Source organism: Phaenicophaeus curvirostris, chromosome 12, assembly GCF_032191515.1.
Source record: "Phaenicophaeus curvirostris isolate KB17595 chromosome 12, BPBGC_Pcur_1.0, whole genome shotgun sequence".
Lineage (NCBI taxonomy): Eukaryota > Metazoa > Chordata > Aves > Cuculiformes > Cuculidae > Phaenicophaeus > Phaenicophaeus curvirostris.
The window spans coordinates 4,282,371-4,308,072 of NC_091403.1; the positions used below are offsets into that span (position 1 = coordinate 4,282,371).

A 25,702-nucleotide genomic window follows, 5' to 3' on the forward strand; every position below is an offset into this window, starting at 1 on the left:
AATGTTTGTTTGCTGAGTGAAATACGAACTGTCTGCTGTTTTCCCTGTGCCACTTCTTTCTTTGGTCTCCAAGCCTAAACCAAACATCCTTTTCTCACACATTTTTATTTTCTAGGGATAACAACAATTTCATGAACCTGGGTATACCTAAAATTTCAAGTACTTGAAATGTTGTAACTGGAAGAAAGTTATCCTTTTCACTTCAAATGCTTGAACTTTAAATAAACTTTAGAGCGATTGTTTTGAAAACCACTCTCAATACAGACTCTAGGACAGCAAAACTAATGTTTCAAACTCTTCAGTTGTTAAATCAACAGAAATACAAATTAACCCATGTAGATTAGGAAGGAAATTAGTAATTCATTTTAGAAATGGGGAACTTCTTATTTGCTAAGTTGATTTTAACATCTTAGGAGCAGAAGGTCATTTTATTTTTTCATTTCAATTTGGATAACGTAAACTTCAGTGTTTTATGAGCTACCATCATTGGTGTCAGAATTTCACATCATCCTTGCCTACTAAATGCTTTACTATCAAGTGACCGGTACACACTATACATTTCTAGCTCCTATCTGATTAATTAGTTTTGTAGTCTATATACGTTTTTTGTATTACAAATGTAGAAATTGTCAAGTCTTAAAATATATCTTTACGTGTAATTTCTTGCCTCTCATTCTTTATTACCTTGTATAGTGATGTGAATTGCAGAGCTTAGTATGCACTCCGGCAAGCAGTCTTAAAATACCAAAGACTTTCTTAACTGTTTTTGTTAGTAATATCTTGCAAAGTAATAATTGGTTTCTGAAAACATTGCAATATTATATTGCTACCACCACCACCAAATTATATCTCAGTAGCAATACTTTTAAAACACAAGGAGTGCAGGTTGAGTGTGTTCAGTTTGAATGAATTCAGTATCTCTTAGAACTGCCGAGATGAAATTTTTCTTACATCCTTCATAGCAGCTGTTCATCTGATACCCACTTTGCCATCTGCTCGGCGGGGCGGGCGTGCTGCTGTGGCTGTGCTGGGGTTTCTCAAAGTCTAATCCCTGCTTCCCATGCTGTACCCAGCTGGTCCTTACCGATTCACCAGCCTTTGGTTTACAGATTTGGAATATCAATATTCAGCACTGCTATTTGTTCTCATCTGTTTGTCCCAAGATTTATTTCAGTACAGAGTTCCTATGGGTGGCTACGTGAACTAGGAAGCTAGGACATGGATGCAACTCTGCATTGTTTAGTTACAGAGTGCTTCAGATTTAGGTACTTGATAACATACACACAGTGTGCTGTGTCCGAATTACTCCGAGTGCCATTATGTCTGATAGAGAGGTATCTTTGGTCTTGTTTTTTGGAATGTGAATTGCTTGATGATGACTAAAACGTGATCTAATTGGAAAGAGAAGATGCGTTTCTTTTGAAGTGCAGCATGTTGTGATTTGCATGCCTCAAAGTTCTGATATTTCCAGCTGATATCCGTGGCAGGATGAATCCTAATGCTGACAAGGTAAGGTAAAGGTGCACCAGGACTGTTTAGGAACCACGGTCATTCTGAATATTGTTTATGGTGTGTGACGCTGTATGTGAATTAATCTGAGAAAGTTAGGTACACATGGCAGTGTTGAAGACTGTTTCTAAGTCAGTAACCAAGCTGCTATGGAAGGGATTCAGCTTCAGGCAAATGATGTGAGTCTGTGCATGTTAATTTTTAGGTTATATTTAGCCACACAGTAAATATTTTATAATTATATGTTTGTAGAAGTAGTTTGGAAATGTGATTGATTGTAGAGTAATAATAATAATAACCTCTTAGCCAGACAGAGCCTGGGGGCTGTGTGCTGGACTCTGGGTTTATGATAGGTGGGCTTACAGAGGTTGCAAGTAGTATACGTATTCCATACACATACATATATGAATGGATACAGTGGGAAAGGATCGTTATAGTTTTATTAAGTCTTTTGAAGAAATTTGAGTGTATGCGAGTATTCTGTTAGACTCTTTAATTCTTTTTAAAAGACTTCAGAGAACCATTTTAGCTGGAAAATTGGACTATGTGGAAGTGAAATTATAGCTAGGAAGATCAGCTCCAGATTTTGCATCAGTGTCGTAACCACATTTTGATGTAACTTGCTGACTAGGTAGAGATAATTCTTTATTAAATTCTTGACTATTTTGAAAACAGGACACAATTAATGTTATTAAGTGTTTAAGAGATAACAAAACAGATTTGATAATCTCTAAAAGCTGTTTAACCTTTACTATATTCCCTTTTTTCAGTCTATTGGAAATGCCAAAACTACAAGGAATGACAACAGTAGTCGCTTTGGTAAATACATTGAAATTGGTTTTGATAAAAGGTATCGAATCATTGGTGCTAACATGAGAACTTACCTCTTGGAAAAATCAAGAGTGGTGTTTCAGGTAATACTGATGCAGCCATCATGTTGTGTGTTGTGTGACTATGCTAAAGAAAAAAAATGATTGCTTGCTGATAATGGGTATCTTTCCGAAGAGGTGGTTGTAATACTGTATTTGTAATACAGCACATGTAGGGAGGGAGGAGGGAAGGAAAACCGAGTCAGCCCTTTATGATATGGTTTATATTATATGGTTTAGCTGAGACTCCTTTTCTGGGGGTTTTTGTTGTTTTGAAGTTAGGAAATTTAGAGTGCTTAAGTTCAAATTACATTGTTCGTCATGAGTCATGATGTTCTTAAGCTGCGTTTGTCCTTCATTTTAAAATTCCAGCTTTGCCTTGGCAAGAAAGATACTCCTTTCACCAGCTTACTGTAAATGCTGAGGCAAACGGTATTAGTTATTTTTGGAAAATGAAAAGCTTTTAAGTATGATCATTTCACCCACCCGTAGAATCCTGATCTATATTTAATAGTAATCCACAGTTCCAAAAAGTGAAATCATACATTTTTTTGAAATGAAAATGTCTGCATGCTTCTTGCTGTTGAAAATGGATTAAATTATTCAAGAAGAAAATGATAGATGCTGATTTATCTTTCCTTTTTCCGTGTGGCATCTATGCTTTCAATGTAACACTAGAGTAAGCATTAAACATAGTAGTTCTTTTCTGCTCATGGATGTTTCTGGCACCTGTTAAGCTAATAATCCATTCCTTTCCTTTTAAAGGCAGAAGAGGAGAGAAATTATCACATCTTTTACCAACTATGTGCCTCTGCAGCATTACCCGAGTTTAAAACTCTACGATTAGGTATGAAGTTCACATTCATTCTGGTGTGTAGCTGTAGGTACAAAGCAGCATCTCTGAGCTTTTTGAGCCATAGAACCAAAAGGCGAATTGCTGGCTTTTAAATTCTTAACTGTTAAGCCTTCAAATAGAAAAATATATCCAAAATAATTAAAACTGCAGAGCTCAGGTTTTGTATTTTCTAGATAAAACAAAAGTAACAAATTTGTTTATTCAGTGCACCCTAATGCACTGCAGTTGTAATCACAAGGACTTACTATGTCCTGGATTGCCGAGTAGCTTTTGTGTGGCGAGGGTGAAGTTCTCTTCTCTGGACCTTCAAAACCGTTTTTTCATGGCTTCGTCTAATAGAGAATTTTACCATTTCTGATATAAACACCTGAAAAGCTTATTTTGCATCTGCATACTTTCACTTGGGCTGTTACCAGCAATAACTTTACTATCTCTGCTAACTCAGTGATCACAAAACTGATAAGTGACATTTTTAGTTTTTCAAATTAAAATGTTGATAAAGGAAAGGTTTCTCATTTGACAGAAACTGGTACTTTGTAAGGCGTGACAATGACCTTGAGCCTTGCAGTCACCTCAGCTTTTTTAAAATTCAATTTAAATTTCAGTGCTGTTTGTATATTTTTAAAAGTTAGCTTCATAGTAGGAAAACCGCCTGTCAGTGCTCATTTCTGGAATATTGTTCTGGTTTTAAAGTGTTCCTCTGCTCTTCTGCACCATCCTGGCACATTTAGGATTCACATCTGCTGACATAGGAAAGAAAGGAACTGATGTAATTGTAACTAAAGAAGCCATTTAGCAGACTTCTCTTTCAGCATTCTTGAAACCTTAGCAGATCAGAAGCAAAGGAGTCTGTTACTGCAGCTGGAAGCGTGGCCACTGAAATGGTAGAGCTTTACACAGCACCCAGGAGAGCTGCTGCTCTCCCAGTGAAGGCCAGGGCTGTCTCCAGAATGGTATGAAACTCTGTTCCCCAACCACAAATTGCCAGCCAGAACAGATCACAGATAGTTATCAAACTAAACCAGGCCATAAATAAGAAACAAGAAGAAACCAGGCAAAATAGAATTTAAAAAATACCCTGATGCAATAATGGCATAATAATACCTGCCACATAATCTCAAAGTGCTGCTGCTGTCAACTCTGCACCTCTGCCCCCTGGGTGGTTGGCTCAGACCTGAAGAATAATTGCTTCCATAGTGATTATTCTACAGGCGTGGCAGTCTGAACCGAGGTTAGGTAGAGAATATGCTCAAGGGCCTATTGTAGGAACCAGGTAGCTCAGTAATAATTATTTGTAGTGTTAAATCTTTAAAAAATTCTTCTCCAGTATAAGTGGGTCCTATGAGCCAGGAGAAAAAGGTATACTGACATATTTTGAATCCTGGATTCTACCAAGAGCAACTTAATCATTACACAGCTTTACAGATGTGCTGTGAGTTTCTGCATCAGTGTGTGTAAAGGGTTTGTTTTTCTTCTCTTACAGGGAATGCAAATTACTTTCACTATACAAAGCAAGGTGGAAGCCCTGTGATTGATGGTGTCGATGATGCCAAGGAAATGGTAAACACCAGGCAGGCCTGCACTTTGCTAGGTAATTTGTAAAACACAATCATATCCTAAATCCAGCATACCAGCAAGCATTTTCTCTATTGTTGGTGTATATTTTCTTCATAACCTCTTGTATTTAAAGATGCGAATTTAATAGACTTTGGGACTGAGGTAGTTTTTATTGCATTACGAAGATACTTAAGTTGCAGTGGAGTCATGTACCTAGTGTAGGAGTAGGAGACCTTACATGAACATAAATAAATGGTAGATGCCCTTGGTGTAGCATGTACAGTGTTGGAAGTCACTGAGAAAACAGTTTGAAACAACGAATTAAATATCTCATTCTAACAGATCTCTTTTTGCATCTGATTGTAAAATACTTTTGATAGAACTTCAGCTTGTGGTTCTTTACTTCTGTCTCCATTCAAAACATTTTATTCATGATTTTTCAGGGATCAGTGATTCCTACCAGATGGGGATTTTTCGAATCCTTGCTGGCATCCTTCACTTGGGCAACGTGGAGTTTGCATCTCGGGATTCTGACAGCTGCACTGTTCCTGTGAGTAGTAGATGAGCTGAAGGGCATGGCTTCTACTCTGACAGTTTCTGCCTTCTGCTTGTTTGCAGGGACCTTTTCTGTAAAAGAGTAACAATATAAAAACATAAGCAATGTGTTTATGTCTAGTGTGTTACCATTTTCACAGTTCTTTTTGCAGATGGATTTAAATGTTCTCATTTTAGAGCCTTCAGACAGATCTCTCTCACCAGTGGCTGTCTTAATTTCATTTCAAAACTGTAGTTGATCTGTCCTAGAAAAGCCTACTAGACAGGCTTGCTTTGAAATCCTGGGCAGGTGTCTAGATCTTTATATTTGTATATTAATACGCTCCCTGCCCACACTATATGCTTTCTAGGATGTTTTTCTTAATGTTAAAAGCCAAACTGGCCTCGACAGTTGTGAAACAAATGCTTCGCAGAGTCCTCTGGGATGGGTAGACAGAAGCATAGGATATACAGATGTGATTCACGTGACTCATCTGAGTGTTGTGGTTTTATCAGTCCGTCCTTATCTTTGTGGAAATCAGCAATGAAGACTGCATAATCTGAACTGAAAGAAACCTCCTCATTCAGTGCAGAGCAAGGCTTCTAATGGAAGTCTGTGTTCTGGAAATGAGAAACAAAAAAGATCTGGCTTGGTGCTTTTCCCCTCCTTAGATTCACAAGTGACCAGTTTCTCCTTTTGCCTTTCCTTCAGTTTCTGCTGCTGAGCTGCACAGCTTTCATCTTTCTTTCTTCAAATAGTAGAAACAGTTGCAGGGTTTTTTTCCTCATTTTACTGTCAGTCGCTCTCTGAAGAATCTACAGTAACAGTTTCTGGAGCTGAGACAACAGGTCTCTCATTGGGCCGCGCATGATTGGTGTGCCTGGTCTGACACTGTCTGTCCGTGGGATCTAATGGATAACTGCTGTGAAGCCACGTCAGTAGTCTAGCTCTTTAGTATGTCCTAAAGAGCTTTTCACTACAAAGAAATTTTCATTTACTAATCACCAGTAGAAAGCTGATGAACCCCAGGACGTGATGAGCTAGCCTGTGTTGTAATGGCCAACTCCAGCGCAGGGATCCCACTGAATAAGTCAGTACGAAGCTGCAAGTTCCTGTGCCATCCTATCCTGACATGGTAAACATCTAGCAGGGGGAGGTGAATGTCTTATCGATGGCATCTGCTACCTGAGCCGTGCTTTTCTCTGACAATAGCCATGTCATTGCAGAGCTCTGTTGCCACGCAGACTGGTCTGCTTGGGAATCACTGGGGTGGTGATGCAGTGATTCTGCTTCAAGGAGTTCAGTGAAGGGCTCCACATGGTGCAGTGTGAATGAACCAGTTTGTTTAATGTCAGCTTGAGTAATCCTGATGTTGACGCTGTTTTGTGCAGCATTATTAGTACTTTACTATTATCTTCTGAGCCAGTTTAAGTGGTGTGGCTAAGCTGAAAGATGACGCGCTCAGTTAACTGGATTTTGGAGGTGAAAGAGCACTGCCATGGGACCTGTACGCTGTAAGGACTGGGAGAAGCCCTAGAGAAGTCAGAAGGATGTGGAAATAGAAAGATAAAGCTGATATACCCTGAAGCTTCTGGACGTGTAGGAACAATCCCTTGTAATCTGTCCTTGTCAAGATGCTGCTTGTCAGCATCCTGTTGAGGCACACTGTGGAAAGTGAATGTGATGAGGAAGTAGTGTTAGGGGAGTTCCTTAGGAGGAAAGACCTGTCTGTCCTCTTTGATTTCTAGCTATCGATTTGCTTGTTAGTCATGAGGTGCAGTATCTTAACTGTTTGAGTTGTAAATGCACTGCACTGATTTTTATGCAGATACCATTTATACCCATCTCAGTGCGAAAGCCTTGCTAATTGATTTTACAAAGTTAAACAAAGTCAGTTAGACAAATGTCAATTTTTTTTTACTTGTACAGTCCAATTTGAGAGTTAGAGAACATAATGTGCATGCTCCAATCTCTTTGTGTCCAGAATTCACTGAGAAAATACTGTGTTAAATACTGAGACCAGAGCAATAACGCCCTTCCACACTTCTTCCTTTTCATTCTTGGCTTGAGCTGTTATAATCCCATTACTTGTTGCTTCCTGCTGTGAATGCATGTGAACAGAAGAGAGCAAAATTGGGAGCTTTAGTCTGTTCTGTCCCCAGCACACAGCTGATTCCCTGTCCTCTGCTTTTCTCTAGCTTCTTTGCTCAAAACTGAGACAGTTAGTTATAAGAAATTAAAATACCAAGTCCATCCCTGCAAAGCCAGGTGATTCGGTTTTGCGAAGGTTGAAAGTTCCCTCTGTGGGCCTTTTTGCTGAACACAAGTATAGTAAAATGCCTTTGGGGAAACTGTGATTCGCTTTACTTTTGCGATGTGAATGTGCTAAGTGGGCAGGGAACTTGTTACGTTTTGAAGGAGGAAGAGCTGAGGAAGCTGCTGTTGCTGCTTATTGTTGTTGGATCACGCAGGCAGGCAGTTCTTATGATTGCACGTGTGCTATTGGCCAATACTGTTTCAAGACCTAAAAAGACTGTTTTTATTAGCCCAAGCACGAACCCCTCACCATCTTCTGTGACCTCATGGGCGTGGAATATGAAGAGATGGCCCACTGGCTTTGCCATAGGAAGCTCGCAACTGCCACCGAAACCTACATCAAGCCAATTTCTAAACTTCATGCTATCAATGCCAGAGATGCACTTGCCAAACATATCTATGCTAATCTCTTTAACTGGATTGTAGATCATGTGAACAAAGCTCTTCACGCTACTGTAAAGCAGCATTCTTTCATTGGAGTGTTGGACATTTATGGGTGAGTGTTTCTGTCAGAGGTATGGCACCTCTTATGTTATAATCTTAGTGCAAAGTGCCTTTTGTCTTTATCATGTAGTGCTGTGTGCATTGCGCACAAAAAGCCCCAACCCTTAGCAGCTCCTTATTGCAGCTGGAGGAAGTAGGTGTTTAGTTTTGACATGCTGTCTAAGATCTTTGTCTTGACATACAGGTTTGACATTTATAGTGGGTTTTCAGATTTTTGCTGTTGGTAATTCCTTTGTATTTTGCACTGGGGAAAATTACAAGGGAATTGTCATCGCATGGTTCCTCCAGAGTGACACTTGTAGGGAGGGCAAAGATAACTAACGTGCTCTTCAGGAACATGAGTCCCTTCCCTGTGTTCCACATCTCTGCCCACAGAGGGAGCATCACAGAATTGCCCATATACTGCAGTTTACCATTTCCCTGTGGGTTTTGTTGCTTGTCTGTGGTTGTTTATGTCTGAAATAACGCAATGAATTTGACTGGAGGGAGGAAATTTAAAACGATGGGGTCATTTAATCTTGTTTTTTTCACTGCACTAGTAATTTTGAGTATCTGCATATTTTAGATTTGAGACATTCGAAATCAACAGCTTTGAACAGTTCTGTATCAACTATGCCAATGAAAAACTGCAGCAGCAGTTCAATATGGTAAGTAGGAAATGACTGGCATTTCCTCTTCCCTTTCCCCTTACCCAAGTCCATTCTGCTAATTGGGTCCCCAGTGGTTACGATGAATTCCTTCAGTCTATTAACCAGCTGTCCTGGCCGTGGGCTTTGGGGGATGGGGAAAGATCGGCTATCTCCTAGAAATAGATTTTATGACTAACTGCTGCTCTGGGACTATTTGAAATTCCGATCACAGTAACAATTATAAGACAGAAGCGGCGCTTGGCAATTAAGACCCTGAGATTGCCTGTCAGTGAGGGCAATGTGTGAATGAAGTTGGAGTTAGCTGTGTCTCCGTAACCTCCATAAGAGGCTGTGCACAAGCAGCAGAGAGCAGGGCTCTGCTGCTGGAAATTTGCCATCCGCACTTCCTCCCCTGGTGTTATTTTTAAGGGTTTTCACCCGCATCCTGAAGTTGGTGACTGACATATGGCAAGAAGCGCCTCTTCCTCCTCCTCCAGAAAGATCACGATTCCCTCTTTCCTCAGCCCTAGTGACGTTTGTAATTATATATCTTACCTGCATAGTGATGAGGCAAGTTATTTATGCCAGCTCTGTTGCTAGGCTGTGCTGCAGTACAGGAATAGCTTTGAACTGTCTTTACAGGCAGAGAGTGTGTGCTCGAAGGACCGGATACCTCCGTGCTGTTGTCCCTCCCAGCAGCAGGGATGCATGTCAGGGAGTAAGCTGGTTGCTGGAACAGAGGCTGGGCCTTCCAGCCCCAGTGTTCCCTTTCCATGCTGGTAGTGCCGCAGCTGGCTTCACCTCTTTAAGCAGGGTGTCATAGGTGCTAAGCACTAGGTATCTTGGAGTTTTCTCAGCTCTACAGCAAAAATCTGGTCACTGCCAGAATTCTAAGGGTTTTCTTCTTTAGTAAAGAAGAAAACCATCCCTGTGTTTCCTTCCCCCTTGTGTTGTTGCTGTAAGCGCTTGTCTCATGGAGGACAGGGCTTTTGTGTTGATGCCCCGCCGAGCTACCACACACAGCACCGGTGAACACTGATGATCTTGAACTAGGTGATCTTTAAGGTCCCTTCCAACCCAAACCCTTTTGAGAGCATGGACCCATTAGGCTGCCATGTCCTGGATGGAAGTTGTTTTAAATTGAGGGCTGCTTGGGACTGCCTGGCCTCCCCGGTGCCTTGCCACCCACAACCTGTAGGGAAAATCTGGTCTGAAAACATTTTTCCCCACATAATTGCTAATTCCTTTACAGCGGAGAAATGGTTTTATGTTTTCTTTCATGACTTGAGTTGGGTATGACTCGTCAATAAAATGCTACCACTGGCTTTCCTGTCAGGAATTAACTCGGCGTGTAAGCCGGCTGTTAAGCGGCGGGGTGGGAATGGCTCCCGCGGGCACCATTAAGGAACGCTGCTTGGGAAAGGATGGTGTTGGGCTAATGACATAAAAGGGATAAACCGCTTCGTTGGGGTAGTTTTCTGCTATCTGGCAGGTGCATGTGAGAGCTGTGAAGCGACCGTGGACTTGTACCTGAGCTCAGAGGGCAGCTGAGGCAGGCTTCACATGTGTTTGCGGCACCCTCCGAGCCCTACCTGCAGTGCTGCTCTCTGCTGCTGGCTAGGATATTCCCTGGGTTCAATTCTGCCTGCCAGAGCGGTTAGCACACATTAAAATTTAAATGGGAGATAAAACATCATTTAAAATAACTGGACTTGCCAGTCTTTTTGTTTTTAAGGAGTGCTTCTGCTATTAAGACCACGGTTTGCCTGTTTAATATCTTACTATCTTTTTTCCCCTGAAGTTTTAATTCACCTCCTGTGCACATTTCATTAAAGCTGTGCAGGTATTTTCGTGGCAGTATTTTTGAATAAATATGCAACTACATTGTTATTGATCTTCGCACCAGGTAAATCTTCCACAAGATTTTGCTAAAAGGATTTCTTTTGCTAATACTCCTAGAATTGTCCTTGCAGGTTTTTGCTGAAGAGTATATTTTCATAGAATCACAGAATCATAGAATAACCAGGTTGGAAGAGACCCACTGGATCATCGAGTCCAACCATAATTGCATTTTAATGCAGTGTATCATCAGAGGGAAAAAAATCATCAGCCATTTAAGAGGAAATGGAGCTCTCTTCTTTTACAAGGGAATGCAAAAGTATTTATAGTGAAATTTTACTTGAATTGGAGCAGTATTCATAACTTCAGATTCATAAATGCATGGCACTTCCCACTTTATAGCTTGCTGGTCCTGCCCTTGAGGCTTTATCTGGGTTTTGATGGTTTTTGTTTTTAATAAAAGAGTTTATAGTATGGTGGGGCAGTATAGTAAAAAGATAGGAAAAAATAGACCTTCTTTGCAGAGAATATGGATGAGTGCTTGGATTTAGTCTGTTGATTTTTAGATGTGGATAAAAGGTTAATTTATTTTTCATACACGTACTTGTTAAAGGGTTTATTTAGTTGAACTAGTGTGTCACTTGACAGCCTGAATTTATGTGCCAAGATGAATTCATGTGAGAGCTGGATGTATTTATTCTGCATTTTATTTCACAGAAATCTGTCTTCTTTTTGCCCTGTAGCATGTCTTTAAGCTGGAACAAGAAGAATATATGAAGGAACAAATACCATGGACCTTGATTGATTTCTATGACAATCAGCCTTGCATCAACCTTATAGAGGCCAAAATGGGAATTCTGGATCTGTTGGATGAGGAGTGCAAGGTATGTGTTCAAGACCTTTCACAGAGAAGGAGGTCAACAGTTGTTCTGCTTCTGGGGCCTCGCAGGGAAAAGTCATTCATGTACAGCCATCATTTTGACACTCTGCTGTTGAAAGGATTTGGAGAATGTATGAACAGAATTAGCAATTACAGGAGGAGAAAAAACAGTGCTTTTTTTCCCCCTCCTCTCCAACATGTGTCTGTATCTGTTTCTGTGTCTCTGATCAAGCTTTGTTTTGACTCTGGCAACTTTCTTTTTCCTGGGTGCAGCAAATGCAGTCATTTCGGATTTCTCCAAATTGCCTCTTGCTTGGTGTCTCACCTTTTGTCTTTTATTTTAGTTTCATTTATGCCAAGCCATATGCAGGGGGTGGTGTGTGGTGTCTACCTCAGCGGAAACCCAGCTTGGTATTCTTGTGTATTACAAAGCATCCCAAGCTACCTCTAATGGTGGTGGGTGAGTTCTGACCCACTGAGAAGCTGTTTAGTCAGATAACTTACCTCTTGGATCCCCACCTTCAGCTGTGTGACGTTATTAGTGTTGTTATATGTCACATAGCAGCTATGCCCAGTCCAGAACATTAAAAACGCAAGCGCGTATCTGCTTACCGGCTTCCTTGCTTTTGGCAGTGCTGGAAATCTAAGGAGCTGGGACTTGGAAAGCAAACCATAAAGTGTTATCCCCTGACATCTTAGTTTCTTTTGCCGTCAAAGAGTTCTCGATGTTTTAAATGATTGTGTTGTCTTCCTTAGATGCCAAAAGGCTCAGATGACACTTGGGCCCAAAAACTCTACAATACTCATTTGAATAAGTGTGCCCTCTTTGAAAAACCACGTTTGTCAAATAAGGCTTTTATCATCAAGCACTTTGCTGACAAGGTAAGGACTTTTTCTCTTGTACCTCTTTCCATGCTGAGAGTGTGTGCGGGAGGGGGTTCTGGGTGGAGAGTTGTTGTGGGCAGCAGCTGAGCACTGTTGTTCCTGGCTCTGCTTGGCTTCTTGCAAGATAATTAACGAGTTCTGTTTTATTTGGTTATGAGACAACAGTTAATTAGTATTTCATATACTGTTCATTATGCTAAACTTGGTATTTGAAAACAAGGCTTTCCTGTCCCTAGTCTGAGCAGTGAGGACCAAGGGAAGCTAAAAGTAGCTCCAAGCAAGTATTGATAAAGCTCTAAGCTCCAATGCACCATCTGTGATAAGCATTTTACGCTTACATGAATGCATATAGACATCTTGAAGGTAAAAATAAAGCTGTAGCTGGCAGGTTGGTAACCCCTATGCCTTGACAGCTTTCTTCTTTGGGAGAAGGCAGAGATTCTGCTGCCCTCTCGTGGCATGGTCTCCCGCAGTAAGGACGGGAATCATAGAATCATAGACCCTGTTAGGGTCTACTCTGGATTTTATAGTCTGCACTTCTGCTGATACAAGATTGAAGAGTTAGGATGAGGCGCTTAATGAGAGTTAGCGTACTTACATTAGTTAATATTGAATTCTAAGATATAGACTTTTGACAATAGTTTTTTTGGTTTTGTTCAACCTCAGTTAGGACAGTGAAATAAATACTAGGGTTTTCATCTGATGCTCCAGCTGTTCTTTGCTCCAGGAGACTCCGTGGCCCCATGATAGAGGGTTGTTATATCATAGAATCACCTGGTTGGAAAAGACCCTACCGGATCATCGAGTCCAACCATATGTTGTCACAACATTCAGACTTTTTATTTCTTCTGTGTTTAGTTCTCCTGAGTACAAATGAGGCATTTTTGTAGTAAGCTGTGGGCAGATCTACTTATTGCCTCTCAGCTGATGAGATGAGTGTCTGCTTTGCTCTCAGCTGCATCTGGATTTCAAACTATTTTGCAGAGCTGGTAACTTCAGTGGAGGAGCTGCTTAACACACATTTTGATTCTTCACCTTTACGGTAACCAATCATGCTGTCTTACCACAAGCACGTCTCAGCAGTGAAATATATCTGGTATAATGCAGTAACTGCATTCATCTCTATGTTTACATTTTGCTGGAAAGCACCCACTTGGAGGAAAATCTGTATTTAACGAAGATCCACATGGTACCTGATATTTTCAACATCTGCAAGAATTATTTGGTTTAAATATGAATGTTACAGCTGGTGAATTCTATGCAAAATATTATTTTTAAATACATTTAATACTTTTTTCTAACATGGTGCTTTTCAGGTGGAATATCAATGTGAAGGCTTTTTGGAAAAGAATAAAGACACAGTTTATGAAGAACAAATTAAGGTCCTAAAATCAAGTAAGGTTAGTATCTTTTTTTCTTCTTTTGCCATTGAATTAGGAATCGTACAAAATTTCTTATAAACCTAGGAAATACTTCTCCCTTAGTAACAGATCAACTGAAATTCAAGATAATTTGTCTTTTACTTGGTTATCTGCATGAATTTACAAAGTCCTGTAGCCTCATTTTGCTCCGTGTAAGATAAGTTTATATTTAACCACTGAATTCACTGGCTGGGTTTTTTTGATCGGTTTGGGGTTTTTTGTGGCTTTTTATTTTAACTTCTCAGAAAACTTTGTTATCTTTTCTCTAAAGGCACCAAGGACTTCTAACATACTATAGTAGTACAAAAAGGCTTAACAGTTAAGCCCTTAATTTTGTAATCTGGAAACAGAAGCTCCTTGTTTGTGGCCTGACAATTGAGCATAAAATTTCTGGAGGAGATACAAATCCTGTTCCAGAAGCAAAATGAGAGGGGAATAAAATGTGTAGACCCTAAGCACATGAACCACAATTTATGGAGTCTTGCCTTCTTGATCTATGAAAGAAAGATAACATCTGAATTGAAAAACGCAGCATGAAGTATGCATTATAAAACAGGCCTTTGGTGGCATTGTCTTCTTCTAGCAAAAATGTTAGTTGTGCTCTTCTGAAATGTAAAGACAATTAACTTGACATTGTACTGTGATGGCTGTTGGGAATTTGCTAGCTCTGATGGCCCAGGAAGCTGGCTATCAAGGACAGGCTATTTAAAATTACACCATTTATCAGGAAAACCAATGTTTTTCCCTTCTCTTTCTATTCTGAGCAGATATATGAAGGTAAATAATTAAAACGTAGTAAAATGAAAAACCACAGCAGACTTTTCTGCTGAGAGAAGCGTTGTAGCGGTTTGAGTGAAGGCTTTCTTCAAAAGAAGATTTAATTTTTATTTTTCAGCAGGCCCTCTTTATTAGCAATTGTAATGGGATTGCATTTCTAATTTTTTTTTTTATTGTTGTCACTGTTTTCTGGGTTTGCCGTGCACATTCAACAGAAGGTAATTCTAAATTGAATGCATCATCTGTCATCCTGCCCGTACACATACTCTCACACACAGCTTGAATGCTTCTTTGCTCTCTAAAGTGCATGACACACGTTGCTCTTGGCAGGCACTGTAGTATTTAGCTATTTATTTTGGCCTTCTCTATAAATCCACCTACAGGACCTCTTTGAACTGGTTCGGTTTCCATGCATGTGTCATGAAAGGAATACAACAGTCCTTAGCTTTTGTGCTTGCTACTGGCATGTTGTTAAGTTCTTCTGTTAAAAGAAATGATGTGTAAGATTGTTAGCAGCATGTCTGTTAAGTCGTCTGAAAAACTACAGGGGGAAAACTGCTTGCTTGCTTGTTTTCTACCATTGAATGATCTGCCTTTTGATCAGTGTTTTCCCTCTATTTGAACACTCCTAGTGCTCTGCAAAACAAAGAAAATTGTTAAAATACTAAAACCCAAACCCAGTGAAAACATGAATGCTCCCCCCCACCCTCAGTGTGGATCATCTCAGCCAAACTCCTTTCTTCTGCGTGCAGTAACTGTGGCAGCATCTATGAAAATGACACCTTTGAAATGCACTTGTCCATTTTTACAGGCAGAATTTCCCAGGGCTGGAAAAACGAGTGAGTCTTAGGTACCAATAGCTTAGAAGAACTCAGCCATCGGGGCAGTATAATCAGGACACTGGGAACCCCTTTTCTATCCCAACCCTGGTGTGTGAGAGCATCAGGAATTTCAGACAGTGCATATTGCATTCAGATAAGTTACTTTATGAGATGAAAAGACTTGTCTGCAGCTCAGATGCTTGTGTGTATGGACTCACTCCATCTGACTGCAGGCACCGGGATGACGTGGTGGTGGCCTGATCACCCTGAACTTTTAGTTGAGTCCGTGGAAGGAGACAGGCTAAATGACCCTTTGGAAATCTCATTCTTCCACCACCTACTGGGATGATCTAAGGTGATCATGCTCCTGATCTGGCCAGCTCAGGTGAGAGAAAGCTAAGCTGTGGTACTCCTTTTTTAGTCCAGGAATTCAGGATACCTGTGTAGCAGTCATAGTCATTATATTATGCTGGAGTGCTGTGCTAGGTGCTGCTGAGGAACATTTGATGCCTTCTGCTAGCCCATCTGGTACAACCACAGAGCACAAGTACCATTTTGTTGCGCAGCATGTTTTGTTCGATATTGTACATGCTCGCCAAGTTTTATAAGGCAAAACCAATTCTTTTATTTTTTAGGTTGTACTTAGCCCAAACACTTTCTAGTACTGAATGCTCCTATCTCTTGGGAGAAAACGCACAGATGCTAGATAAAAGATTATTCATTGACAGGTAGAGAAGTTCAGGTTTTCTTACTCCTATAATGCTTCTGAAGTGCTACAGTTTTCAGTGGAAAGACCTAGTGGTGCTATTTTTAGTTATAAGTTACTTCAAAGCAGCAGCTACTATAATGGGTGTATTTTGTAGCCATTGGAGACAGGGAACCAGAAGCCCTGAGTGATGTTTGGAAAGATGTCTCAGGTTTTTCCTCCACTCCCACTGGCCTGAGAGTAGATCTTCAGTCAGATAAATCTGGCTGAGGTTTTTTTTTAGTTGATGGTTCCTCTTTTAAGTAGATTATTTCAATTTAGAGTGATAAAGCAGGAATGTTCTTTGTTGCCTGCTGAGTTACTCAGTGTCCTAGATATTTCTCAGCCACAAAGGAGTCTGATGTACCACTGGAATGTGAGAGGACCCTGTTGTTTCCTTCTTAGATCAAAGCAGCCATATATAATGGCAATTGGTACTTATGAAACTGCTGTCAGTATCTAACAGTTTCACACAGAAGCTATTGCTGGCTCTATGAAAAAGAATCTCAAATCAGAATTCTGTCTTCAGAAGGAGAGTCACTGATCAAACCCACAAAATTTTTAGTACTAGATAATGGCCCACTCGCTATTTGACTAGCTTGGATGCTTTTTTTTGCATTTGTCCCCATGTGGAGTTAGGAAAAAACCCAGTGCTTACAAAAACTGAGCCTGGGTTCCAACTGCCTTAAACACAAAAGGGTGCATTCACTTGCTGGATTCTTACCCTCTGCTTTTTCTGCTATTATACCAGTTTAAGCTGCTGCCGGAGTTATTCCAGGATGAGGAGAAGGTCCTCAGTCCCACATCAGCAACTCCTTCAGGGCGCGTGCCTCTGTCTCGAACAGCTGTAAAACCTGCCAAGGCCAGGCCAGGTCAGGCCAGCAAGGAGCATAAGAAAACTGTGGGACATCAAGTGAGTCTGAAGATTCAGGTCTATTAAACAATTTCTCCTTTTGCCTGCCTCTGTCTCATAGGTCTCAGGGTGTGCTGGTGCTTCTTGATTTTTGAGACGGGTGTAGCCAACTATGACTTACAGTTTGGAGCAAATATACTCTAATTACTAATACATTTTGGGCCACAGTTTCAGGGAACTCAGTTCTTATTGTGATGCCAAAACCAAAACTCAGTTTTTTCAAAATAGATTTAACATGCTGCATGCTGACAACCTTTGAAAATTAAAAGTATGCAGATCAGTATGACTGGAGAATTTGCTTCTCTGTTGCTTTCCACTCAACAGATTCAACAGGTGTTTTCTGAAGATGGTTGTGCCCCCAGTCAGTGTTTTGTACATGACAGGTTGTCCCTCAAACTATACACAGGAGCCAAGGGGAGCTTCTTCAACAGCTTAGTACTCAGGTTTTATCTACTTGCCAGCTTCTACCACTTCGGTAGTGAGTAGTGGCGTTATTCTTTTGCCTGGGGGTTTCAGGAGGTCTGTGTGGATAACTCTTTTTATGTTACTGTAGCACAGCCTGGGATATAAATTAGTTCTCAGGGAGCATAAGTTCTTTGTATCAGAGTCCCCTGCCAGTTCTTGCAGATGAACCAGCCACATCTCTTGAGTGCTCAGAGTTCTGATAAAATCACCAAAAATGCCTGAGCTTTGTCTGCTGTCTTGGATGGTTGTCGATCCCTTAACAAAGATAGCAGCTGTACTCCTGTAAAAGTAAGTCTCACTGCAGCATAACTCACCCAAAGGTGGTATCTGAAACTAAAAGCTATTGCCGTAACAAAAACAAGCTGGTGTTTTATTACCAAAAGCATTATTACAAATAAGCAACACATCCGCTTCCTGGGGTTATCTCAAACATGACTGAGCTTGTTCATCTATTCCCTTACATTTTTCCCATTTTCTTTTTCAAAAGTTTCGAAATTCTCTTCATCTGCTGATGGAAACCCTGAACGCTACAACTCCACACTATGTGCGCTGTATTAAGCCTAACGACTTCAAGTTTCCCTTCACGTAAGCTGGTTCATGTGTGGTTCGTGTAGCTGGTGTGTGGGAGGGAATTGCCCAAGGCCTTGGAGGACTGAGGTTCTGCTAACCCGTGCTCACTCAGGAGTGAGGTGGTGTGTCTGCTTTCTCTCATTATGGACTTATTTTGCGTGTGTATGTGTACTTACAGCAGGAGGATAGGAGGAGAAAAACTTGGGGCTGTTATTTTGTTTATGGTGGTAGATGAGCAAAAATATCAGCATTCTCACTGCTAGCTGTTTTAAATGTGACTGGCAGTTTGCACTCCTTGAGTTCATTTGACATTTGCTGGGATTTGCTTTTACAGATTCTGTTGTCTTACTCATTATCTTTTTTCATATATGAACTTGCTTAGAGCTTCCTTTTAAAAGTCGAATTAAAATTGGGGCACGCAAAGACTCCCATGGCTATGGGGCAGGCCATGGGGAAGCAGGACGGGATGAGGAGCTTCCAGCAGCCAGCAGGCTCGGGCAGTTCCATGGTCAGGCTGTTCTCTTGTTATTCCTGAGCTGCAGAAGCACTAGCTGGACCTCTTAACCACCCATCATATCCCAGCCCTGCTCCCCCTCCGTGCTGCTCCTGCCCTAAGTGTGTGCAGGGCCAGAGATCCCATGTAATGCCCACGGGCTCTTTTTATTCCTATGTAGATTCGATGAGAAGCGGGCAGTGCAGCAGCTGAGAGCTTGTGGTGTCCTGGAGACCATCCGAATCAGTGCAGCTGGCTTCCCCTCCAGGTGTGTTTGACTGCTTCCAGCTGCAGTTCTTCTTTTTAAGAGAAATATTCGTTGTTGGGACTGACGCTGTCTCTGTTTTTGGGACAGGTGGACATACCAAGAGTTCTTCAGCCGTTATCGTGTTCTAATGAAGCAGAGAGATGTCCTTAGTGACCGAAAGCAGACGTGTAAAAATGTCCTGGAGAAGCTGATTCTGGTACTAGACTTAGAGCTGGGAGTATTTGGAATGTGAACGACTAAAGATAGCATCCCTTACTCCCTCAGCCACACTATTTTAGTACTTCTACAAAGTACTGAACCACCAATATTAGCACAAGAACTGTAGAATTTCTCACTGTGTCATCGGAAAGGAGGAAAGTGATTTTAAGTGTGGGTGGGTTGAGAGTGAGCCTTACCTTGCTTAACAGCAAGATGCATTAACCACACCTTAAGTAAGGTGTAGTTATCCAGAGGTCTTCTGTTGTGGAGGTGTTTCTGTCTGTATGTGTTTTTGTCTTGCACACTGCTCCTCTCAGCTCCTGTACTCAAGAACCCTTTTCACTTCTTTCATCCTTGTGACGTATCTCCCTCCTTAGCACTGGGGCTGCCCTTGCATCTCAGCAGCCTCTTGCTTTGCCTCCTGCCTCCAGCTGCAGCTTTATATTCCCAGGCTATGCCATCCACACCACTGGCTTGCACTTGAACTGGTGGTTTCTTGAGATTTCTTAAGGACTGATGAAGAGCAGAGGGCAGGCAGGCTGCAAAGAGACATTTCCAGCCAGTTCTCAGTAGAAGGTGGTTAACTGAGACTTAACTCAGGAATATCAGTTAGAAAGAGAAAGAGACAAAGTTTACTGTAGATACTAAAGCAGGAAAGCTTACCTTGCTGGATTGCAATGCCAGTACTGGGGTATTTATAGAAACAAAGATAGAAATACTGTGCAGGCAGGCTGGGGCTTGGCTTTTTAATTTCTGTGTCATTGGGTGGGCGAAACTAAAATCTTTTGGTTTATATGTGTATCTGTATCTATACTGTTAATGTGTAGTGTTAAATGTATCCTAATCTGTAGTTCTCTGTCTGCTGTCCCTTTTAATTTAACATCAAACAATTAACAATTTTTATTTCAATGTACCTTTATATACTCTCATACAATTTATATATTCTCATATTTATATATTCTTTATCCCTCCAAGGAGTACGACAACCGATAGAAATAGTATGTTATTCTCATTCTAGTTTAGTTCTGACATTTCAGATACGTTTGAGCAGCAGCAAGATGCTTTGTTCTGGCTTAGTGCTGGTGCAGTAAATGATGCGCACGTGTTTGAAGCCCCAGCTGTTTTGTTTGTACTGTGTAATATGATTGAAGATGTACCATTCAGAAGGATCATCTACAATTTAAGCAGGAAATCATACATGTTCGTTGCCTGTATTGCTTTTGTTCTCTGGGCCCCTTCATCACCTCCTTTAGCCTTTCACGGTTTATAATCTTTGTGGCATTCTTATCTTAGCAGTAATCTCACGTTACTCCTTTAGACCACACTTATGACCTTAGCGTATTAATTTGTTAACAGAGAAAATACACTCCTCCTCTACTTAATTTAAGTCTAGGTTTACTTGGAATATCACACAGATAATTTTGCATCTTTATTAACTGTACTTTCATTTAGCCCTTCATGCCTTTTTTTTAATCCACTAACATTTAATACTGTAACTGATCCTTTTTTTACCTCTGAAAATAGGACAAGGATAAGTACCAGTTTGGTAAGACAAAAATATTTTTCCGGGCTGGTCAAGTAGCCTATCTGGAAAAAATAAGGGCAGATAAGTTGAGAGCTGCCTGTATCCGCATCCAAAAGACAATCCGAGGCTGGCTGATGCGAAAGAAGTACGTGCGTATGAGGAAGGCTGCCATCACCATTCAGAGACACGTCAGAGGGTACCAGGCACGATGGTAAGCAACGCTCATGGGAAAACCCACAGCAGCCTCAATGCAGATTCCTTTAAGTAGGACATTTAAATGTGATACATTTGTTCTCTCCTTCCTATACTAGCTGAGAGGAAATTATTTTCCAGGGAAATAAAGGAAATCGAATATGAATGTGTCTGTCCTGCTTGGTTTTGACCTTCCCGAGAGGACAGTAGCACCCTGGCTGTACGATGCTTAGAATAATATGTTGTTAGGGAGCAGAATACAGGTATTCCTAGGAGATATGTTGCAGGTGAGGTAAGGCAGGACTCTTGGCTGAGTCCTTATTGCCCAGTTTCCACGTGACCTCCCAGCTGGGTCTGTCTGTCTGGCCAGAGAAGCCATTGCTCATCCAGGGTGCAGCTGTGAGGGTAGAGACGTCAGCTGGAGTCATTTGTTTGGATTAACTTCTGAGGGATCACTATGGATGGGCCAGAGAAAAGAGTAGGAGTACAGGGGGCAATGTTTAAAGACAAAGTGGTTATGAAGACCTTTGGAAAGAGGCTTACATCAAGATGCTTTGTAATTGTCCTGCTGAGAGGGCCAAGAACAAGAAACCTTTTTTACAGGTTGAAGTTAGGAGAGGAGATCTGGAAGGTGGCATAGTGGAAATAGCTTTAAAGCTGGAGAAAAGGAGATGAGAAATTAAGCTGAGTTTACCTTGTCAGTTCTTTAGCACAGTTCTCAGAGGAAGTGAAAACATTTCCCTGTAAAACCTTGCAAGGTTTCTATTAATGTCATTCTCTTGTACTGTCATACGGTAGAGTAGCAAGTAAATGTGCTGTACCACTGACAGCATTAGGAAGAAACTGAAGTAGAAAATGTAGCTGTTGAGAAAGAAGGTGAAGTAATAGGATGTAAACAAATTGTTTTCAAGCACTGGAAAATAATTACAGATACTGTTTGTAATCTTTTTTCTTGCTTAGCTATGCCAAGTTCCTGCGAAGAACGCGGGCTGCCATCACTATTCAGAAGTTCCAGCGCATGTATGTGGTCCGCAAACGATACCAATGCATGCGAGCTGCTACTATTGCTCTTCAGGCTCTTTTAAGGGGTTACATGGCCAGGAACAAGTACCAAATGGTAAGATATCATGTTTTACTTCTCCACTTTAGCTTTATTTCCACGTTCCTTCGGGACAAAGCTGCTCTCTGGTGTTCCCTTGGGGATGTGAAATGCTTGCGTGAGTGCCGTTACGTATAATGCACAAAGAAAATGTCACAGCATGGACTGAAGGACAGCAGCTGGAAATTAGAAAGCTCTGATACTGCAATCAATGAACTTGTCATTTTAGAGATATTCACATTGTCTTCCAGTGTGGATGTACCTAGTTTTTCAGTGGAGACTCCAACAGGGAATTACAGCATTTCTCTTGAGAGAACTTTTTCATTTGTTGTATAGAGTGTCAAGGCATGTAAAATAAACACTGAACATGGCCTCACATAAATGTGTCTCCATGAGTCCAAACCATTATTGCTTTCTTCAGTACACACGTGATGCACTACTATTCCTAATCTATCCCTGATTTAAGTGATTCTGAAATGACTGATGGAATATACTGAAGGAGATTAGTGTTTGCTAGGCTCAAAAGTCAATCTGTATTTCAGTAAAAAGCTAGCCGAAGGAGTTCTGCTATTGAAAGCATATAACCAAAAGCCAACTAGTGCTCATGTTCCATGTGTTTCTTTTTATATTTGAAGTATTTGTATATTTTTCTGTTTATATCAGTTGCCTACACAGTCATATGTGAATGTGTCTAAATCACAGCTTTCTAACATGTACTAACCAGAACATTTGAAAAAGTAATCGCTGGTAATTTCTAAGTAGTAGGATCGCCGTGCTTGACTCAGCTGTCCTTTTGTGTGGGTATCTACTTGCCTTTTTATTGGAATTCTTAGCATTTGCATTATTTGCATTATTACAAACCGTATTTTATGCTGTGAGGCTATATAGGATGGGTTTTTAACAATGACAGGTGTGACAAAGTGAGACGTGAGTCACAGCAATATGTGGACTAAAAGCCATACTTAGGAAAATAGGAGATGATTCTGTATGCCTGAAGTTAGTTGTGTGGGGGATACATACGACATCTACCCAGATGTACAGATACACAGAGTTTTATAAACCTGTTGTATTCCCTCTGTTCTGGTTTGAGGTAAAGCAGTGCCTATTTTCTAACTTTTCAGCTAAACCTCTCTAAGTAACTTCAGTTCCTGAAAGTTAAGAACGTAATTTTCAGACAGTGTCTGAAGTGATAATGCTTACCATTTATAGTTATCACCGAAATAACAGGGCACTGGAATGCAGAAAGGCCATTGCTTATACTTATTCCTGTAGAAAACAAGGTCATCCTCGAGTTGGTGGAATGTCCTAAGTGAAAAGGGTGAAAAGATGCACAATTGCGGGAAGGAGTGCACAGGACAGGTGACCCAAAACTGACCAACAGAATATTCCATTCCATATATGTCATACTCAGGGTGAAACTGAGGGATCTTGAGAGCCAAGCCGCCTTCTTCAATGGCCTGTGTCTAGTGAGGACGTTGTCTGTCCTTTTAACCTCTAATCCCCTCCTGCCCTGATCCGTATGTTCCTGAAGCTGGGATCCCATGTACCACTGAGTCTAGTCTGGGACCTTTCCCTATGTGTGCCCTGCAGCATCAGTGGTGTTACATAGCCATGGGGGCTTTGTTTTTGTATGTATTTTATCATTTTCTTCTTATTTTCCTCCATATTATTATTTTATTAAAGCTATTCTAGTGTTACTTTCCAACCCACAGGACTTTGTCTTTCATTTTCCTTTCCTTGTGCATGAGGGGGTGGAGTTGGATCACAACTGCCCGCGTTTAGCTGCTGACCAGGCCAGGGCTGGAGGCTAAACGGTGACACCTTCTTAATAGAGATGGCAGATTTCTGGAGGGATCCCCATAAAGGGTGATGAGACTTGGCTGTCAGAGAGCATCCCCCTCGAAGATTGCTCACCACAGTGAAACGTGAAGTTCTGCCAAGCGCACCTGTGTTGTGCTGTGTACACATTGTCCTTCTGAGGTGGAATTTTATTAAAGCTGATCTCCCAAGGTGGCCAGAGAGAGCAGCACAGGCATCACATGCTGTAGGAAGGTAAACATGGTTGTTCTGAAGTTAATTGCAAATAAGTGAAACCGAAAGGTTGCCCCGTGACAGCACTTGGGGCTGTGCCGTGACTCTAAGTAATATGTGGCACACATATCGTTCGTTAGGATTGTGAAAGGTGCCTGTTGTTGTTGTTAGAAGAGAGGGCATGTGTTGGTCACATGACTGCAACAAGGAATTTTAAGTGGTTGAATCATCTATTTCACACATCCTGGGGAAAGCTTCTCCCCGAGACATTGCGATGTGCTTCTCGGCTCAACAAGGAGTTTAGATCTTCCGTAGCTTTTTCAGAAGCTCTCGTGGGAAATAGCTGGTAAATTCAGTAACTTTTCTGATAGTCTCACCTCACCCTGGAGTGGCCAATTGCCTCACGGGATTGCACGGGCGTGAGAATTCCCTGGCGGGTGTCGACCATCCCTGCGCTATGGAGGTATTCGGTGGGACTTGTTGCTTTCAAACGTGAGGTGAAAATGTTGTTGAAAGCAAGTTGTATTGGAGCTGTTCAGGCACCCGCGGGTAACCTGAAGGACCATACCAGGAAATGTGTAAGAAGGAGGTAGGGATGCTAACTACCTGACAGGCAGTCAGAAGGACTTTGGCTTTTGACCCTGTTGTACTTTTGAGAGTGCTGTTTCCTTACCTTGGTGTGCTATTGAACCGAGTGCCGGTGTTTCAAGTCTCTTTTTATGTTTAGAAATAAATGCTGAGGGAAATCTTTATGTATCTTATAATCTTGCCACTTTGCCAGTGAACCTTTTAAAATTCATTGATCTGGAAATGTGACACTTCTAGCACATTTCAGTTCATTTGCTAAGAAATATAAAAGAAAATAAAACTGTTGTTACCCTTATCAGCTTTGTGGTAATCAGTGTAAGAATGTGAACTGCCTGTGATCTTTAAACTATCGAATCTATGAAGTAACATAAAAGCTTAAATAGTTTTGTTCTTCAAAATACATGATTAATTTGCAGAAGCTTTATTAAGCTCAAAAGTTCTCTAAGTCCTTGTGGCTTTCAGCAGACACTGTGAGCATAGCTGTGATCTACTGGAATTCAGGTGCTCCAGAGCTGGGAATCTCTGGTGGAATCAGTGGGTGAAAGATCCAAACCCAAGTAGTAGACTCTTAGTGGAAGCCTCTGGCTAACACACTGATAAAGGTTGCTGGCATTCTTGACTGTTTTTCTATAAAAATTTTTATAATTCTTTTTTTTTATACCTCAAAGCTATGGTTGAAATTCCTGCTATGAAATAAGTTGGAATAATTACAATATAAAATTTCTGATTACAGTAAATGGAGATTTTTCCATGCTTGCAAGTCTAAAATATGTCAAAAAAAAAAAAAAGAAAACTGACTGGAACTTGTAGACTGTGACTGTGGCTGCTGGTTTAAACAGCTGCTACGATTTACTGTGGGTTCTTGTGTGTGCTACCCACATTGCAGGTTGAGTGTGGTCATTTTGAACTTTGTATTGATAAATGCTGTGCATCGTATGTCCATGAGTCTAAGACGTTTCAATATAAAAGATGCAGTAACAAAAAAAAAGAAAGGATTGTGTTGGTAATCTTGCCAGCAGGTGCCATGTATTTTTGTAATTAGCTCAGATCTGACATCAACACAAAGGAATGCCTGGTTCTTCTGTGTGACTCTAACTCTTTCTTTCCCTTTTTTTCCTTCTGGTTCCTTTTCATTTTACTCCCTGTCATCTTCCTTATTCCTGTTTTCTTTTCCTCTTCCTTTTTGTTTAAATTACTTCCTTATTAATTTCTTGTGA

General features: G+C 41.0%; 1 protein-coding gene across 1 annotated transcript in view; it reads left to right on the forward strand.

Moving 5' to 3' along the window:
* MYO5A (myosin VA) overlaps nucleotides 1–25,702 on the forward strand; it is a 92,266-nt gene that overhangs the window by 38,163 nt on the left and 28,401 nt on the right. The window contains exons 6-20 of the mRNA XM_069866734.1: nucleotides 2,280–2,423; nucleotides 3,144–3,225; nucleotides 4,718–4,825; nucleotides 5,235–5,341; nucleotides 7,873–8,138; nucleotides 8,712–8,793; nucleotides 11,358–11,498; nucleotides 12,251–12,376; nucleotides 13,696–13,779; nucleotides 16,895–17,056; nucleotides 18,009–18,106; nucleotides 18,766–18,852; nucleotides 18,940–19,048; nucleotides 20,575–20,786; nucleotides 21,728–21,884. Of these exons, the coding sequence (XP_069722835.1) occupies nucleotides 2,280–2,423; nucleotides 3,144–3,225; nucleotides 4,718–4,825; nucleotides 5,235–5,341; nucleotides 7,873–8,138; nucleotides 8,712–8,793; nucleotides 11,358–11,498; nucleotides 12,251–12,376; nucleotides 13,696–13,779; nucleotides 16,895–17,056; nucleotides 18,009–18,106; nucleotides 18,766–18,852; nucleotides 18,940–19,048; nucleotides 20,575–20,786; nucleotides 21,728–21,884 (1,965 nt within the window). The remainder of the gene's footprint in view (nucleotides 1–2,279; nucleotides 2,424–3,143; nucleotides 3,226–4,717; nucleotides 4,826–5,234; nucleotides 5,342–7,872; nucleotides 8,139–8,711; nucleotides 8,794–11,357; nucleotides 11,499–12,250; nucleotides 12,377–13,695; nucleotides 13,780–16,894; nucleotides 17,057–18,008; nucleotides 18,107–18,765; nucleotides 18,853–18,939; nucleotides 19,049–20,574; nucleotides 20,787–21,727; nucleotides 21,885–25,702) is intronic.